Source organism: Rhopilema esculentum, chromosome 13 (genome assembly GCF_057945365.1).
Source record: "Rhopilema esculentum isolate cy_ngs chromosome 13, ASM5794536v1, whole genome shotgun sequence".
Classification (NCBI taxonomy): Eukaryota; Metazoa; Cnidaria; class Scyphozoa; order Rhizostomeae; family Rhizostomatidae; genus Rhopilema; species Rhopilema esculentum.
Window position 1 is genome coordinate 835329 of NC_142827.1, and position 16446 is coordinate 851774.

The 16446-nt window shown below is 37.4% G+C and overlaps 1 protein-coding gene and 1 pseudogene across 1 annotated transcript; both read right to left on the reverse strand.

Moving 5' to 3' along the window:
- Window positions 1–319: 319 nt before the first annotated feature.
- LOC135691923 (uncharacterized) lies at window positions 320–2796 on the reverse strand. Its single transcript, XM_065209926.2, has one exon. The coding sequence runs from the start codon at window positions 2583–2585 to the stop codon at window positions 1881–1883; it is 705 nt and encodes a 234-aa protein (XP_065065998.2). The 5' UTR covers window positions 2586–2796; the 3' UTR covers window positions 320–1880.
- An 11953-nt stretch (window positions 2797–14749) lies between these two features.
- Window positions 14750–15604, reverse strand: LOC135692102 (uncharacterized; annotated as a pseudogene).
- Window positions 15605–16446: the final 842 nt, after the last annotated feature.

Here is a 16446-nt window from a genome sequence, read left to right on the forward strand (position 1 = left end):
TCATGAAAAAAGAAGTGAATGCAATACCTAACTGGAAGAAATCATTTCATCTCACTAATTCAATCAGATAAATTGTCATATTCATTTCCAAAATGTAACACTTTGATACAAGAAACAAAAAACAATGATGATTTTTTTTCTGACAAGATTAGAAATTTTCCAACAAATGGCAATTTTGCCTTAAAGGAGGGTTTTGGCCCTCTGACTCTCCCACACCCCCCTGCCCCCGTATCTATGACACTGGTAATAGCAAATGTTAGAAGTGGATGGAGTAAGTTTAGGGAAATTTGCTATTACTAACCAGCAAGCTGATACCATTGTTAGCCAAGTATGGATTCTATCTTCCATGTATGCATGGTATGATGTAAAGTAGCAAAACCAGGACAGTGAGGGCTGCGGTTGTGTATTGTTAAGAAGCCTAAAAGACAGACATACATCTGATGAACTTAGATGTAGAATAAATCTAATAAGAATTGGGACATGGGTGCAGAATAGACAACTTTGCTGGTTTCAACACATTGAGAGAATAGTTGAGAGGGCTAGTGTAAAGGCTAAAATATGCTATGCATTTAATTGAATTCTATAAAACAAATAGTTCATTTAAATGAAAGAATGTCTCCATTGACACTCACTCACTAAATCGAAACACTTTTTTAAAGCACTCCCTCATTTGGAGTCCAATGAAGAATGTGTTGCTGCTCCCGCTGTGATTGCAATCGCTCCCAGCTCATTCAGCCAAAGAAATGAGCTGGGAGTTGATAACATGCTTTTGCAAGAATTTTTTTTGGAAGAAGGTGACAAATATCAGAGGTTCTTGATAATGTCTTGCAAAGATTTTGATGAGCTCTTAAGCTTGGTTTCCACTATGAGTTAATTTGAGATAATTTTGTTATCTGCGATGATTTAAAAATTGAAGCTTTAGGGGATGCACAATTTTAGGCTTTTTGGTCTCAAAAATATGAAAATGATACATGGGCCCACCATGAATATTTGAATACTTTCAATCAAAAATATGTAGATCATTCCCTATTAAACACGTTTCTACGAGTCATCGTACTTGGAAAAAACTATCGAAAAAGCTAGATATATGTGCATACCTGTAATGAAAGCTTCTCTGGAAGGTTGGTTAATTTTGTTTTTCTTGAGCATCTCTATTGCGATACAGAGGCGATCTTGTGTCCAAAAGAAAGCTTTCATCTCTCCACAGAAATTAATAAACTCCTTGGTATTTTTAATTCTTTGACTCTTTCCAGTCATTTATAAGAATTTCAGAATATAGTGTGATAAAAAAAACCTGGCTGGTAGAATGAAGCTCTTGAAGTGCAGTGCAGGTCAATAAAGAAATAGGTGCCAAGGAGGATTGAAGAATACAATAAAAAAAATTGGGTGAAAGTTGAACACATCCAAATTTTTAAAAAAGTTTCACTTTGTCAAAACAGCCATTAAGACATTCAATCCAGTGTTTACACTGTGCAATTTTTTATGTTTCGTTTAATCAAATTAAATTGAATGCATAGCATATTTCAGCCTAAATTAAATGCAAAACAGTGACAGTAGTTCCAGTTGGAAGAGGTAGGCCAAAGAAAGATGTCACTTTGTAAAAAGAGACAATTCTATTAGTACCAAAGACATGCCAAATGTATGCTATATAGTAATAATTTATGTATTTAAATTTAGATTATTTAAAGTAAACTGAACCATAGTGAACATTTAATTTATAATAATTGCTACATACATAGATAAATAGTCTTGAATACGGTTTATGGTAAAAAAATTGAGTGACACATTAAAAAATGTACCCCATCAAAACTATTCTGTCTAGGTCTCATTAAACTACATCAAATCATGCACACTTGTTTCAGATCTGAATTAAGAATTTGTCACACATCAAGGCTCTTTCCATTGAAACTTCTGTCAATGCTCAGTATCAGGTCTCCAGCACTTTTGGCCCATGTTTTAGGGGTCATGTGGTACTTTGCACTACTTCCAAAAGTTGTTTGTAGCATTTCAGTGTTAATAACTCCAGGGTTCAAAGGAACACAAGCCATGGGGGCTGGCAGTTCCAGAGCCAGTGCTTTGGATAAACCCTCGATACCCCATTTTGTGCAACAATAGGGGGCGACTTCACCAGATACTGTTTTTCCCCAAGTAGACGAAAAATTAACAATGACACCTTTCTGTGCTTCCACCATGCTTGGAACAAAGTGGCGTATACAATTTGCAGTTCCTTTGATATTAACATCAATCACTTTATCGAATTCTTCAGCTGGAATATTCCACAATCTTTCATTCTTATTTATAATTCCTGCATTGTTGATAAGGAGGTCTGGTGAACCGAATTGTTGGATCACGGTTTTAGCCCATTCTTCAACCACTTCGTCTGAGCTGACATCAACGCAAAAAAATTGACCCTTGTCTTTGGAGAATTTGTTATTCATTTCATCGATTTTGTCAGCTCTTCTGCTACAGCCAATAACAATATGGGATCTTTCGACAAAATACTCACACATTGCCAGTCCAAGACCGGCTGTCACCCCTGTAATCACGATTGTCTTGTTGGCCTTGCTTCTTTCTAACGACGCCATTTTGCGGAACGAAACAAGCGGTAAACCTGATCAGATCAACGTCGGTTCTAAAAGACTGAGAGCAGGCTGAACACCCCTAAAACACCCTAAGAACGAGTCATAAAATCCCCATTTAACGGCTGAACACCCTTTTAAACATATCTAGAGTGACACCATTCAAAGTTAACTTTGAGGCGGGAAAGGCCTGACAAGTCTAATGCTGTTGGTGTTGTTCTGGACCAGACGGAAGTGGCGGGGAGTACCACTTTGGGTGCCACGCAGATTTTAGTATCACACCAGTTTCGTTTCGAATTCTTTATCGACTGGGAACAGTGTTGTCGCAGTGTTGGCACTGAGGGCAAAAAGTAGAATCTTTCCACTTCCAAAATCGATTATTTGTGAGGGATGGGGGGAGGATGCAAAATAAAGTATTATTATGGGTCTGTTCCACCCACACAGCTTGAATTTTTGCAATCAAAGGCTCTAAACGTACGCAAAATGTTGCTACATTTCTCCATGGTAATGGACATTCAATGGCTTTTCATTATTCGAAACATTTGGTTTTACGGAAATCATACATGGGCTGGCTGTAAGACTTAGATTGTCTACTAAGTCTCAAGACTCCATGGTCGCAAAAGCATTAGGAGTGTAAAAAGGAAAATAATAGTCGCACAAATTAGATGGATATCAAATGATTGTTTACTTCAGCATGTTTCTTACATCAAGGCATGAAATAAGCGCAACATCCTTGTTCTGATGATGGGCAAAATAGTCAGTATTTTATAAGACGCCGTTGATTTTTGAAGTTTTTTATCGTCTTCTGAAAAGAGCTTTTCGAGATCAAAAGTCGACAGCAAAAAAGGGAGATTTCAATATTTTCTAAATTTCTAATGAAAATTAACATTATGAAAGTTGTCAAACTAGTCATCAAATATCTACAAAATTCTATAATCTTTTCTCAGGGGTGAATATTTAAGGGCACTGCTTGCCCCCTCTGGCCCTTCTGTAAGAGGGCAGGAAGAGCAGCTGCCCCTGCAGCCCCTCCAAGGTAGGCGCCCCTGACAGGGAATATTGAATTGTGATGGTAAATGGGGACTTGCCGCTGTTTATCTTGGGGGGGGGGTAAGATGGGAGTTGAATCAGGAGAAGATCCTGCTTATTCTCTGCGAAGGAAAAAAGGTAGCTGGAATGATGTTTTTAACAAAATAAATCTTGTCAAAACAGTTTAATATGAAAGATAGTTTATCTGTTTTGGTAAAAGTACGTTTAAAGCAGTAAAATGAGCTTTAATTTGCCACATATGTATAATTTTCCCCCATGTCCTTATATGGATATCTTATTAAAAATGGGCAAAGCCAAATCATCCTTTGACATTGGAGATGCATTTTAGTATGCAAATGCCTATCAAAACTTTAAAAAGGGACTGTCGTGGTACTTAAACTGAAACGGGACTGTTTATTGCTTTTGCCAACCTACATTGGCAGTATTAATTGGTCACAAAGAGTATTACTGCGCTAATACAGATAAGATGAGCGTGGAATGTTACTGAGGAAATCAAGAGCTAAAGCTACAGGCATGAATGGTAGGTACGAACAGCACAAACGATGAAAAGCAATCCAATATAATACAATATGATAAACCAAAATTCAACAATAAATCATAATTTTGATAGAACTTAATGTATTTAATTGTCTTTAAAATGGCTTTGAATAAAGCAAACATTCGAGTAAACTAAAGCTTTTTGTCTGACATTCTTCAGAGTTTAAAACGTCAGAACATAGATCGAAAACTTTACGCTAGGAAATATTTATACCCAGTTGTTCATCGAAATAGGCCACGTTCATAGTTCATAGAAACTCTTTCTCAGATGGATTTTACTGAAGGAACATGAGAGGAAATATTTCTTTTATCAATGCGTCTTCTATTGTAATGTTGACATGTAATAGGAAAGGTCTTGTAAATTTTTGGAACAACCTTTTTATTGTAGCTCGTAATCAAGCGATCAGCTGATTCTTCATTTCTCATATTCTCAAAAATTCAAAAGTTTTCTTTCCAGCAGTTTCTTTTCCTTCAACAGCTGATTTCTCTCTTTTGTAACGTTTTTGAGAAACTTTCTGTCAACAAATAGACCTTTGGAGCCAGGGTCAGGCCATAGGAAAGACAAGACCACATTTTTGGTGCCGGCACCAAGTTATCCTGAACCAGGATTCTCGATTTATTTCCTTAGTCAAGCTATTACTTGCTGTACAACTTGGAAAATTACTAATTATTTTGACCAAATTCCCATCTTGAATATTCTTTATGTCTTCTTTGGTAAATACATAGTTACCAAGCCGAAGCTTAGGTCATATCCAAGAAATTACTATACACAGTTACTTACAGAATTGTAGACTAGATTTCTTTCCACTTTGCCTAAAAAAATCATTTTGCTCTGCAGAAAGGTGGAGGCGTCATGGCCGGCCCTGTGACTGTCCAAATTTAACAAACATATTGAGGATGCTTGTCACAATGGTATTCATTAATCTTACTTATCTTACTTCTGATGTTTGTTAAGCTTCCTTGCTTTCCAAATGTTGCCAATTCTAGCCAGAGTACTTGATGCACTTCCAATTCTTCTCTTGACTTCCGCTTCGCTTGTCATGTTTTGTGTCAGAGTGTCTTCTTTCGTCGAATTTTCTATAATCTCTTTTGTCCCCATGGTTTTTTGGTTTTCTTTCTAATTCCAATTGTGTTTTTTTGCTGTTTCTACTGTGATGGTAGTAAATTCGTCACTGATGTAACAGATCTGTTGGTTATCTTCCAAAAGCAAGAGTGGAGCGAATCTTCCTGCAAGTTCACCATTACATTTGTCTGTTATGTTTTCGTCCTTCAGCTTGTGCAAATCAATTTTTACACGCCTTGCAATTTTTTTGTATTGAGCTAGTTATAGTTTGAATGTTATCATAACAGGATCATGGTCACTTCCAATGCTTGGTTATTTAAAGACTCTGGTCTTTAGTCTGTTTATACCAGACTGCACTCTTCTGTCGACTAAGATGTAGTGTGTAGTCGATCTGACTGTGTATGCTACTGCAGGTGAGTTCCAGGAAGTTCTTCTGAATAGTTTATGGTTATGAAGAATATTTGCAAAAACAAGATAATATTGTTTTGCAAATGCCACAACCCGCAGGGCTCTCTCATTAGTAGTGCCTACAACATGGTCACCAATCATACCTTGCCAGTTTTCTTTCTCCATGTAGCCAATCTTAGCATTGAAATCCCTTTAGATAATGAGGGTATCATTTTTTGGTTTGTCCTTCACTAGTTTTCCAGGTCCTCATAGAACTGCTCAATGTCTTCTTCATCACTATCCGCCGTTGGCGCGTACTCCTGTATTATAGACAAGTTTCGAGGCTCGTTCATTATTCTGATCGTCATTAATATATTGGAAACTTTCGTGCAGTCGATGACTGACTTTGCTGTTTCTTTTTCAACTAGGATGCCGACGTCATGTATGTGTTTCCTCGTCTCCGCTGTACCACAGCTTGTGGCCATCGGAAGTGGTTGTTTCACCAATACCAGTCCATCGCAATTCTGCAATGCCTAGGACATTTCAATTAATTAATTAATCACAAGCATCTCAAGCTTCTAATCACAAGAAGAAACAGCGCAGTCGTTTTTTGTCCTGGGCCTCGATCGATCCAGTATGGAATTGTGGTTTTTATAAGACATTTCATGGGAGTTACCGAGGCTTCATACTAAACGGTGGTGCCAATCTCCTCTCCATTTAGCACAGTACCATATACTATGGTATGTGCATCCAGATTGTAGTTGAAATTAATCTTCCACCTAACCACCAGTTAGTTCCAACCGTTGACTCTGTCGAGTTCCTCCGCTCAGACAAAACCAAACCAACGCCTGCTGCCGACGTCCAGCTGTATGTTGCCCTATACTAGGGACCCTTTCAGGTGCTACCACTCCGGGTCAGAGTGGACCTGAAAGCAATGATGATTAAGAGGTCGTTTTAGAGGTGACCACTATTGGGAGGCTGAAAATGATACGAAAAGGCTGAGAATAGCAAATGGTCTTCAGAAATCTTGACTCCTTTTCATTTTTATTTCCTTTCTTTGTAACATATTACCTGCTTGACCGTTAATTGTACAATTAGGCAATGGGGCACTCTCAAGTGGCCGTTTGGCCGTTGATTGGAGGTAGCCGCTGTATGGATATTTTTTAAAGAAAGTTTGACCATAAATTAGGACCAGACTTAAAACCATTGCTAATAGGACAGGAATAGGTAGAGACATTCGGATTTACAAATTTCAGAGAGACCTCGTTGTAAAGATGAATAAACAGGCAAGAAAGATTTCTATGCAAATCTTGACTTTCAGATGCAAGACTTTCAAACAAATCTTTTCGAAAGGAACAGTAAATACAAAGGAAAAATTGTTTTGGTTGAAGATGGTCGCATCCTTCGTGATGATAAAATATAGTCAGAAAAATCTCTGGTCTGGAAGCCCATTGTTCTAACTTTTTGTTTCATTTTAACGATATCACGTGGTCAAATGAGTGCATAACTTTTGCTCGGTAGAGTTCAAATTTTTAAATTCCGTGTCGTTTTAACATTATAATTTAAACTTATCATCAGGTTATCAAGTATGCTATGTTATTAACATGCCTTGAGCTAGCTGTGCGTTTAATAAATATGGAGTAAAAGGAAGAGAAGCGTTTTTATTCATATGTTATTAAAATATCGTGAAATTGATGCTAATTTCAGAGGAAGATTGAAGAATGGCAAAGTCTGTATCTGCAAAAAATATTCTGTCCCTGCTTGAGTAAAGAATTTCTCGATTTTATCTTTAGCTCTTATCAAACCCCCTCTTGGTTTTATCAGTATTTGGGATACAGACCGTTCTTCAATGAAGCTCTCCAGTAACCTAATTAAAGTCTGGTTAATGTCATATTCGTATTTTGAGCTGTTTCTTGCTTTTTCAAAAATTTGTGTTCAATCTAGCCAGATAAGTATTGTATGCAACCAAAATCTTTATCGCTCATCGGCAATGGTTTTTCTGAGGTCGCTTGCTGTGGTCTCCAGAAAAAGCTGTACAATTTGTCTCCCAGATTTTTCAACAAAAAGAAGTGAAAAGAGCTGGCTGCACAATTTGGAAATTGAATATTTGCAAACTGCAGAACCGTGCCATAAAAAAGTAAAAAAAAAACTGTTCACCATCGCTACATTCCGTTAAGACGGCATAGCATTCCATCAATTATTGTTTTAAAGAATCCGTTAAAATGAAATTGGTGATGAAAAATCGCTTTTAGGCCTTATGAATAGCCGTAGCCTGTGCGCAGACCCAACATTAGCAGCTATTTTGTTGCAAATCAGTTTGCGAAAATTTTACCAATTCTATGATATCTGACATATCCAATTGGCGGATAGGCCAGCTGCCCTGGAAACACCGATGTTTTGTTTCTTCTTTGCTTTTCTTGAAGAAACAGCCACTTTTCTTGTTGTAGTGCTTTTTGCAAATTGCACAACTGAGTTCTCTGATACTAAGCCATCCACGTCGGGAAAAATCTCGTCGTTTAACAGTTCATCTAGCTTTTTTTGACAAAAATTATAATATCTAAACTATTCGCTGGGTAGACTGCCAGCTGATGCTGTGAATGCTGATTGCGTGTCAGAAGCTGGGACGCTAGAGCCTGTCGTGGCTCCAAAAGCAGTAGATTGACTATCAGTCATTACAACTTTATTACTTTATTTCGCTACTTCTACGTTTCATCTTGTTATTGCTTTTGTTCTGATTTTCATTTCACAAGAAGAAACAGCGCAGTAGCTTCTAAATCTAAACCCCTCCAATAGGATACATGGCCTCAAGATAAAATCTTAATTGAACCCGATAGCTCTTTTCGAGTTTTTTCCATGTATCCTTCAGCCAACAAGTTTACGATATATCGTCTTTAAAGGTTTCTTATTATTGCATTAATACCCAATATTATTCCTATTTATATTTCAGTATAATGTGATAAACCTGCTGATGCTGTGAAAAAGATTTTAAGCTTTGTGTTTGAGTTTAAGGCTTGTCTGCGCTCTTAAATATCGGCATCTGCCATATCAAAATTTGTTTGTGCACTTGTTTTAATCATGTGACCTACGAATAGGCTGGCTCAAGTCGGCACGCGAAACAAAAGGAGAAAACAAAGGACTTCCAGACCAGAGATTTTTCTAATGACTATGGATAAAATGATATGGAAGTGTTTTAATTCGTATTTTGTGAATATCACTGATCCCCTAGATCTTCCCATAGAAAGAAATAGGACCCCTCGGGACGTGATTCAAGAAGATCCAGTACTACAAGCGATAAATAAGTACAAGAACCATCAAAACATTCAAATGTTCAAATGAAATGTAGGCCAACTTGCGGAGGAAGATAAATTTGATTTTTCTTACATCAACCCAACCTCTGTTTGGGATGAAATCAGAAAAAACCAGCGTTTAAGTACTGAACGACTCGCATGAAATGGTCTCAGATCTTTGCCATCAGGTAATCACCCATCATATGAACAAATCATTTGAGAACTGTGAATTTCCGCACAGACTGGAGCGAGCAGATGTCTCGTTTATCTTTTAAAATTATAATGGAACAAACAAAAAACTACACGCCAATCAGTAAACTCTGACAAGTGTCACAACAGATTACTCTCTTTTGCAAAAAATTTTTTAGGCCACTTTGTGGCTTCAGGGGAGGTGCTCAACATGCCCTTTTTAGATTAATAGAAAAGTGTCGCATATGCCTGGATGATTGAGATGAAGAAAACGTGCACAAAAAAGTTTTTGCATCAATTTCTTAAAACACTAGAAGACTGCTGTTATTTCAGATTCATCAAAAACTGCCTCATTCGCTCAAGTTATATTCATATCATAGAGGGCTGATGGCGGGGCGTAGCCAACGTTTTGTTGGTTAAAATCTTGGTTGTTCGACTTCAAATTACCTTGGGTGAATATATTTTGTGTTTGCTGTTCTCTATATAGCTGTTTTTTCTCGATCACCTGAAGTAGGTACCACGACAAGAAATGCCTCAGTTTCATATAGTTTTTACTTGCCGAAATTTCACCGTGCTCAAAACCAGTACTTCGACGAAGCTGCAATGCTGTGTGCATGATTGCTGAAAAAGAACAAGGCCAAAGCAGCTGAAAACAATGCTAGAGGTGACAGCAGGCATTGATTTAAGGAATTTTCATTACTGCACAAAACAGCGTAAATCGCCGATTTTCGTGGCCAGATAGGGTGTGGCTAGGGGTGTGGCTAAGTTTTGACTGGATCTCTTGGAACAAAAACGTTTTACATTATTTTCAGGGACACATTCAGTGTAATTCAGCCTAACTACAGCTAATACTGATTATGTATACATCTGACCAGAAAAATGCTTTGCAAAATAGTTTTTAGACACCTTTACTGACAGAAGAGATTCTACATAAACGCCTTCTTTGTTTTCGCTTACTATCAAGTTGCAGATAAAGTGTTGTTAGTTTATCCGGGGGTGATACTTAATGCTCGTTTATTAGGATAGTCTTGAAAGCCTACTTTCGGAATATGAATCAACGGTATAACATTGGTAATACAGGGAACGGCGCAGCGAAATTGAGCCTGGGGGAGGGGGGGGGGGCTAAGAATTAAGTTTAGTGATACATGAGGATCCACCATGGTTGGGTTCGATGCGAAAGAGAATTTTTGAAATTGGGCCTTCTAGAACGGCTAAAAAATGCATCTCCCAGACTAAAATTTAACAATTTACTATATCGCTCAGATGAAACAATTCGACGATCCTCAGGGAAACATCGATTATTGATTTTTAGGAAAAGTTTGGGAGGGGAGGAATCATGCGCAAAAACTCTTTGGTTCAGAGTGCACGTCGATGTGAGTAACAAAAAGCTGCTGTATTAATTGAGAGAATTTTACTTCCTGAACAGAAATATGCATCTTCTTTGTCTCGAGTATTTTCAATAGGCCAGGTTTACACATCCAAAATGTAGACATTGCAATGATATGAAAACTAGAATGTTATCTTTCAGATTAATGCAAATCATAGAAAAATAATAGAAATATAGCTGAACAAGTTAGTAAAAAGATAAAAGAAAATCAAACAGCATATAAACAATTTATTCTCTTATTATTTCATACTTTGTTTTCAAAAATAAGAAAAAAGAGGGTTAAAAAATTTTTATCTCTGAAAAAGGGGGGCTTTAGCCCCCAGTCCCCAAGTGTCATCGTGCCTAAGATACATAAAGATATAATTTATTTGGTTATCATAAAGAGTAGAAAATGGCTGATGAAACCTAGCAGCAAGCATTGATGCCTCTACTTGAAATATCGTTTCAAAAAGGGATGCGCAAACTCATACTGAGATGGCTGAGTTTTGCCACGTCGTATAACTAGCATACGGTACGGATTTTCAAATTCAAAGGCATTATGAAGTGCGTTTGTGATTAACTGTATATTATTTTTATTATTAACGTTGATTTTAGTTGAGCTCCACACGTAGCTTGATTCCATAATCTCAATTGATTCTCGATGATAGTTGGTATTCATTTGTCTTAGTAGTGTAATCAGTAGTATTTTGAGTATTTTAAACTGAAAAGTGAAGAAATTCATCACTGCACATTTTTCAATTTATCACTGCACATTTTTGATTCATCGCTGTACAAGTTGCCTTGGCTCGTATTAGAGAGTTTAAGCACAGGCGACGATAACGATACCGATAACGATCGAGTCTGCCGCATGACACACTTCCTTGTTTGGCACGAAAGTTTAGTTTTGAATGCCCCACAAATGTTAAAAATTATTTAGCTAAATAAAATATGATCGTCAAAATGTTAATTAAGTTCTTGCTGCCACACACAGCTTTGATGTTATCAATGACGAAGATTATCCTCTTCTGTTGGAATTACAAAAAGGCCTAAATTTAATCTGAAAGTTTCATACTCCATATGTGCACTATGAGATAACTGATACCGAAAAAGTTCCGATTTGAGAAAAGAGATTTTCAATTTAAATGAATGAACTTATTTCCAATGTAGAGTTATTATATACAAAATACTACACAGTTAACAAAAGGAAAAGCACGAGCGTTTTTTCCTCCTTTTCTGCACAGCCTTCCTTCTTCCAGCCCTCGTCTAACAAAATTTTGCTGCCAGGACATCTCGCATTAAAGCTCATCTCATATTGGGCAAATGACAGTCATTTGAAATGTCCACTAGAACCTTGAAAAAATTTGAGAGATGGTAAATACACGTTCCAGCCAAAACACGAACAATCTTCTTCTCAACATTGGTAGTTTAAGGTCGAAACCCTCAGAAAATAACGACCTTGGTCGCTTGACACAAATTTTAAAGAATTTGTTTAATATTAGAGTAATAAAAAAGTTTAATTTCTCAATCTTTGTTACCGAAATTGCAGAATTTTTATTGAATTTCATCGCTGCAGCCTATGTGAATCTTTACAATATAGGTAGGCCCAATTCCATCATGAAAATAAAATTATGAATCGCTTTAAACAAACAAGAGAAACAAAAAACTCACCCGCATGACTTGAGGCTTGTTAATTCAGTGGCTGATGAAGCTATTTCCAGTTGAAAATTCTCATAAAACTCAGCAAATCCGTCACTGAATCCTATCGTTGTCACAGAACGATACATCAGATTTCTATCGTACTAGAACCATGAGTGAGAACGATAACGGAAGGGGAATCTCCACTGACGCCTGCGCATTAAGGTAATAAAGCCTCCTATCGTTATCGTTATGGTTATCGTCGCCCATGCTAAACTGCCTATTATCGCAGCAAAACCGCAATCTGGTGGTCTTGAAAGGTTGATATCTGCTTACAACAAAATGAAAACGGATTGGCGAAGCAGTATTGCTCCAGAAACACTTTGCAAATATATGCACATTGCAATAAATATGCCAGATCTTGCTTTCTTTTATTACCGATAAGCTGCAAAGATTTGGCTTCAAAAGAAGCAAAGACGCTGTCACCACTTTTTGTAGAAGCCGTCGGTAAATTTTTGCCGACAGAACTATAGCAGCGAGTCGGTATTTCGGGGAAGAATTAGAGTACATCTGCCTTTTCGCATAGAAAGTGTTGTTGACCGTTTTTGTTTTTACATATAAATTGTTGCAAACCGAACAGCTGGTTTTAAATTTTATTTAGAGAGCCACTCATCAATTGACAGGAAGTGAAATATATTTGTTTGCAATTTAGTAGCATAGACTAACCTTATCAGGAAACCATGTAATACCTTTTCCTGGAAGACATTTCATATCAATTATGTGAAACGCAAGCCTAGAGATGTTACTTCCTTTCTGAAAGGCATATTCGCCGCTTACGACTTACTTTGTAGCCAGGAGTTCTATGAAAATTGAAGGTGCACGCTCGATTTGACAAATAACAGTTTAGTTGAAGGTTAACGATAGAAAATTTCACCGAAGCAAAGAGCTCGCACAAAGCGAAACAAGATAAAATGCTTAGAGTGTAGAAATGACATGGATTTCGATTATAGATCTAAACATAACGCAAAATTCCATCAAGATCTTTTGAACAAGCAGAAGCATATACACTCATTTTTTTAAAAGGAACAAAGGTCGATGTTGAGTAATCCAGCTTCTTAATGTTCTGGAAATGTCAATACTCATTGTTTCTTAAGAGTTTTTTAATTATGATGAGATGAATGATGTTATGAAATGTTAATGACCTTCTTTATCACGTCAAGAGATTCGCTTCCGTTCCGATTGTACAAAACGTCCCAAATACTCTCCTTACCTTGAAGCAACCATGGCAAAGCACGAGAAGTCTTACAAATCGAAAAGTCGGTCGTAAAAACAAGTTTATTTGAATCCTCAATTTTGTACCAGAAATTCAAATTGAAGTTGTTTTCCGTAGAGAAAGGAATGCAACACTGACAGCAGTATTACTCAAAACATTGAAACCGAGCTTACAAAAGGACTTGCCGGACTCCTTGGGATTATTGTCAATTCTGCCAAAGAGGCAACCATCCAGAGATCGAAATTATTTTTAATGCCGCTTTCGTTGGGATCATTAGACTAAATAACATGAGTATTTTGCAAGTAATCTGCTAAATTTCAATCCAGTTAAAAACAATTACATAAGTTCAGTTTGCAATTTCGTTATATCCAACTCAGACACAAAGGTACCACTACGGCACTAGAGGAATGCAAATGTAGTAGGAATGCATGTCATTAATTATCATACGTGTTAATTATGCTAACCTCGCTTTCGTTTGCATATAACACTTATTCTTTGTTTAGTAATTCAGTCAGTGATTAACCTCAACACGAGTTGTGTTCACTCTCGAACCATTTCGTTACCTACTCGAAGTGACAAGGATTTTGAGGAGGTCTTATCACTGTTACACAATAGCCCTTTGGCACGGCACTGAGAGTGGTAATAAATTTGTTTGCAACCATAAACTAAGAAAGGATAAAGAAAAACTTGCCCACCTCAGCATACCTCTAAGCTTAACGAATGTGATGAGATCCTTAAAATCTTCTTTTATGTCTGCTTGAAATTTGCAAACAATCTTTTGGTTTCTTTTGGTGGTACAAAATTTAAAAATGGCTTAGAAAAAGCAAACATTTGTTCTCGTCTGATACTCTTCAGAGTTTAAAACGTCAAAACATGGATCGAATACTCTACGTTAGGAAATGAATATACCCAATTGTGGATCGAAATAGGCCAATTAGAAACACTAGCACATGACTGATGAGGTTGACCAATCAGTGCCGCTTGCCTATTGAGAATGTTACCAATGGAGTCCTAAGGTGAAAACGAACTCCTTTGTCTACACAATAGCGTCTTTTCATGTTTATGTAGATAGTTTCCAATAATGATAGATTGAAGGACGATCGGGATCTGCCAATGATCCGAAACATGTCGCCGTTGTACTTGTTTGCATAATATGGGTTCCAATGAATGCTGCCCATAGCGGAATCGCATGTTTTACTACAAAGTTGTTTTTTACCTGCAGGGTTTTTTACCTGTTAGTTTTGTTACCTTTCTTCTTGAAATGATTGACTGCTGTCATGAGAAAATGGAGATGTTATCAATGGGGATTAACATTGAGCTGTTCTGTCTAGTGATGCATTGTGGATTGGTCAAGAGAATTTCCAGATATTTTGAAAGTCACTGAAGTGCACTGAACAAAGAATTTTTAATAACTTTTATTAACCACAAACATAGTAATAGTCTTGAGTGAATGTAGTATATTTATCAAAGAACCATCGTGCACCTTTGTTTGAGCATCATCAAGCATCAAGGCTCTTTCCATTGAAACTTCTGTCAATGCTCAGTATCAGGTCTCCAGCACTTTTGGCCCATGTTTTAGGGGTCATGTGGTACTTTGCACTACTTCCAAGAGTTGTTTGTAGCATTTCAGTGTTAATAACTCCAGGGTTCAAAGGAACACAAGCCATGGGGGCCGGCAGTTCCAGAGCCAGTGCTTTGGATAAACCCTCGATACCCCATTTTGTGCAACAATAGGGGGCGACTTCACAGCATGCTGCTTTCCCCCTCCTAGACGAAAAATTAACAATGACACCTTTCTGTGCTTCCACCATGCTTGGAACAAAGTGGCGTATACAATTTGCAGTTCCTTTGATATTAACATCAATCACTTTATCGAATTCTTCAGCTGAAATATTCCACAATCTTTCATTCCTATTTATAATTCCTGCATTGTTGATAAGGAGGTCTGGTGGACCGAATTGTTGGATCACGGTTTTGGCCCATTCTTCAACCTCTTCGTCTGAGCTGACATCAACGCAAAAAAAATTACTCTTCTCTTTGGAAAATTTGTTATTTATATCATCGATTTTATCAGCTCTCCTGCCACAGCCAATAACAATATGGGATCTTTCGACAAAATACTCACACATTGCCAGTCCAAGACCGGCGGTCACCCCTGTAATCACGATTGTCTTGCTTCCAAATGACTCCATTTTGCACGGTTCTCTCGTGTAATCAATGAAGGAATCTAATTTACTTTCACCATCGGTCTACTAACCTGTTACCCTGGGTACCAGACCCACTATATATGAAATAAAATAGAGAGTCTGGTCTAGTGCGCCACATTCGCGTTCTGGTGTGCTGATATTAACCAATCAGGAGCGAGTGTACAAATTTCTGTACGTTCAAAGGTCACAGCGAAACAATAAACTTAGCTCTGGTATAAAACATTGAACAGAACAGAACATAAATAAATGCTAGCGACCGTAAAAATTGAGTTTAAAGATGCTGTTAAAACTGTACTCAAAGAATATTTTCCGCATGTTGTGGAACTGAACACAGAACAGCATTGAAAGCCTTGTTTGTAGAGAGAGGAGACACCTTCGCCATATTGCCAACTGGCTTTGGAAAGTCTCTGATATTTCAGGCTGTGCCTCTCGTTGCAAAGAAATTAGGCCTTGTAGTGAAATGCAGTAGATAAGAAACACCGCAAGGCGCCGAGAGCAAACAACAACAAACACAGTTAATCAGTTATAGCTAATATTTCGCCCGGCATACGGGGCTACGTTTGTCGTATTGCCCATATTTGCTGTGGTGACCTTCCAACGTGATGATTCTAACCGCCACGGTGTCCGAGCGCGCTGCCTTCACAGTGAGGAAGTAGACGTTGAAAGTACACACAATTTATGAGGAAAATTACAAAAGACTTATTTTAAGTTGTATACAAAATTTGATAATGATTAACATTTAATAACTGCATTGTGCTAACTTTAATTTCATGCTTCGCACATGTTTTTTGCTGCCAAATGGCGTTTTAAACCTGATTTGATTGTTATCTTGAGGCAGAAGTCTATTACCACTGTATTAAAAATGTCGAATTTAAA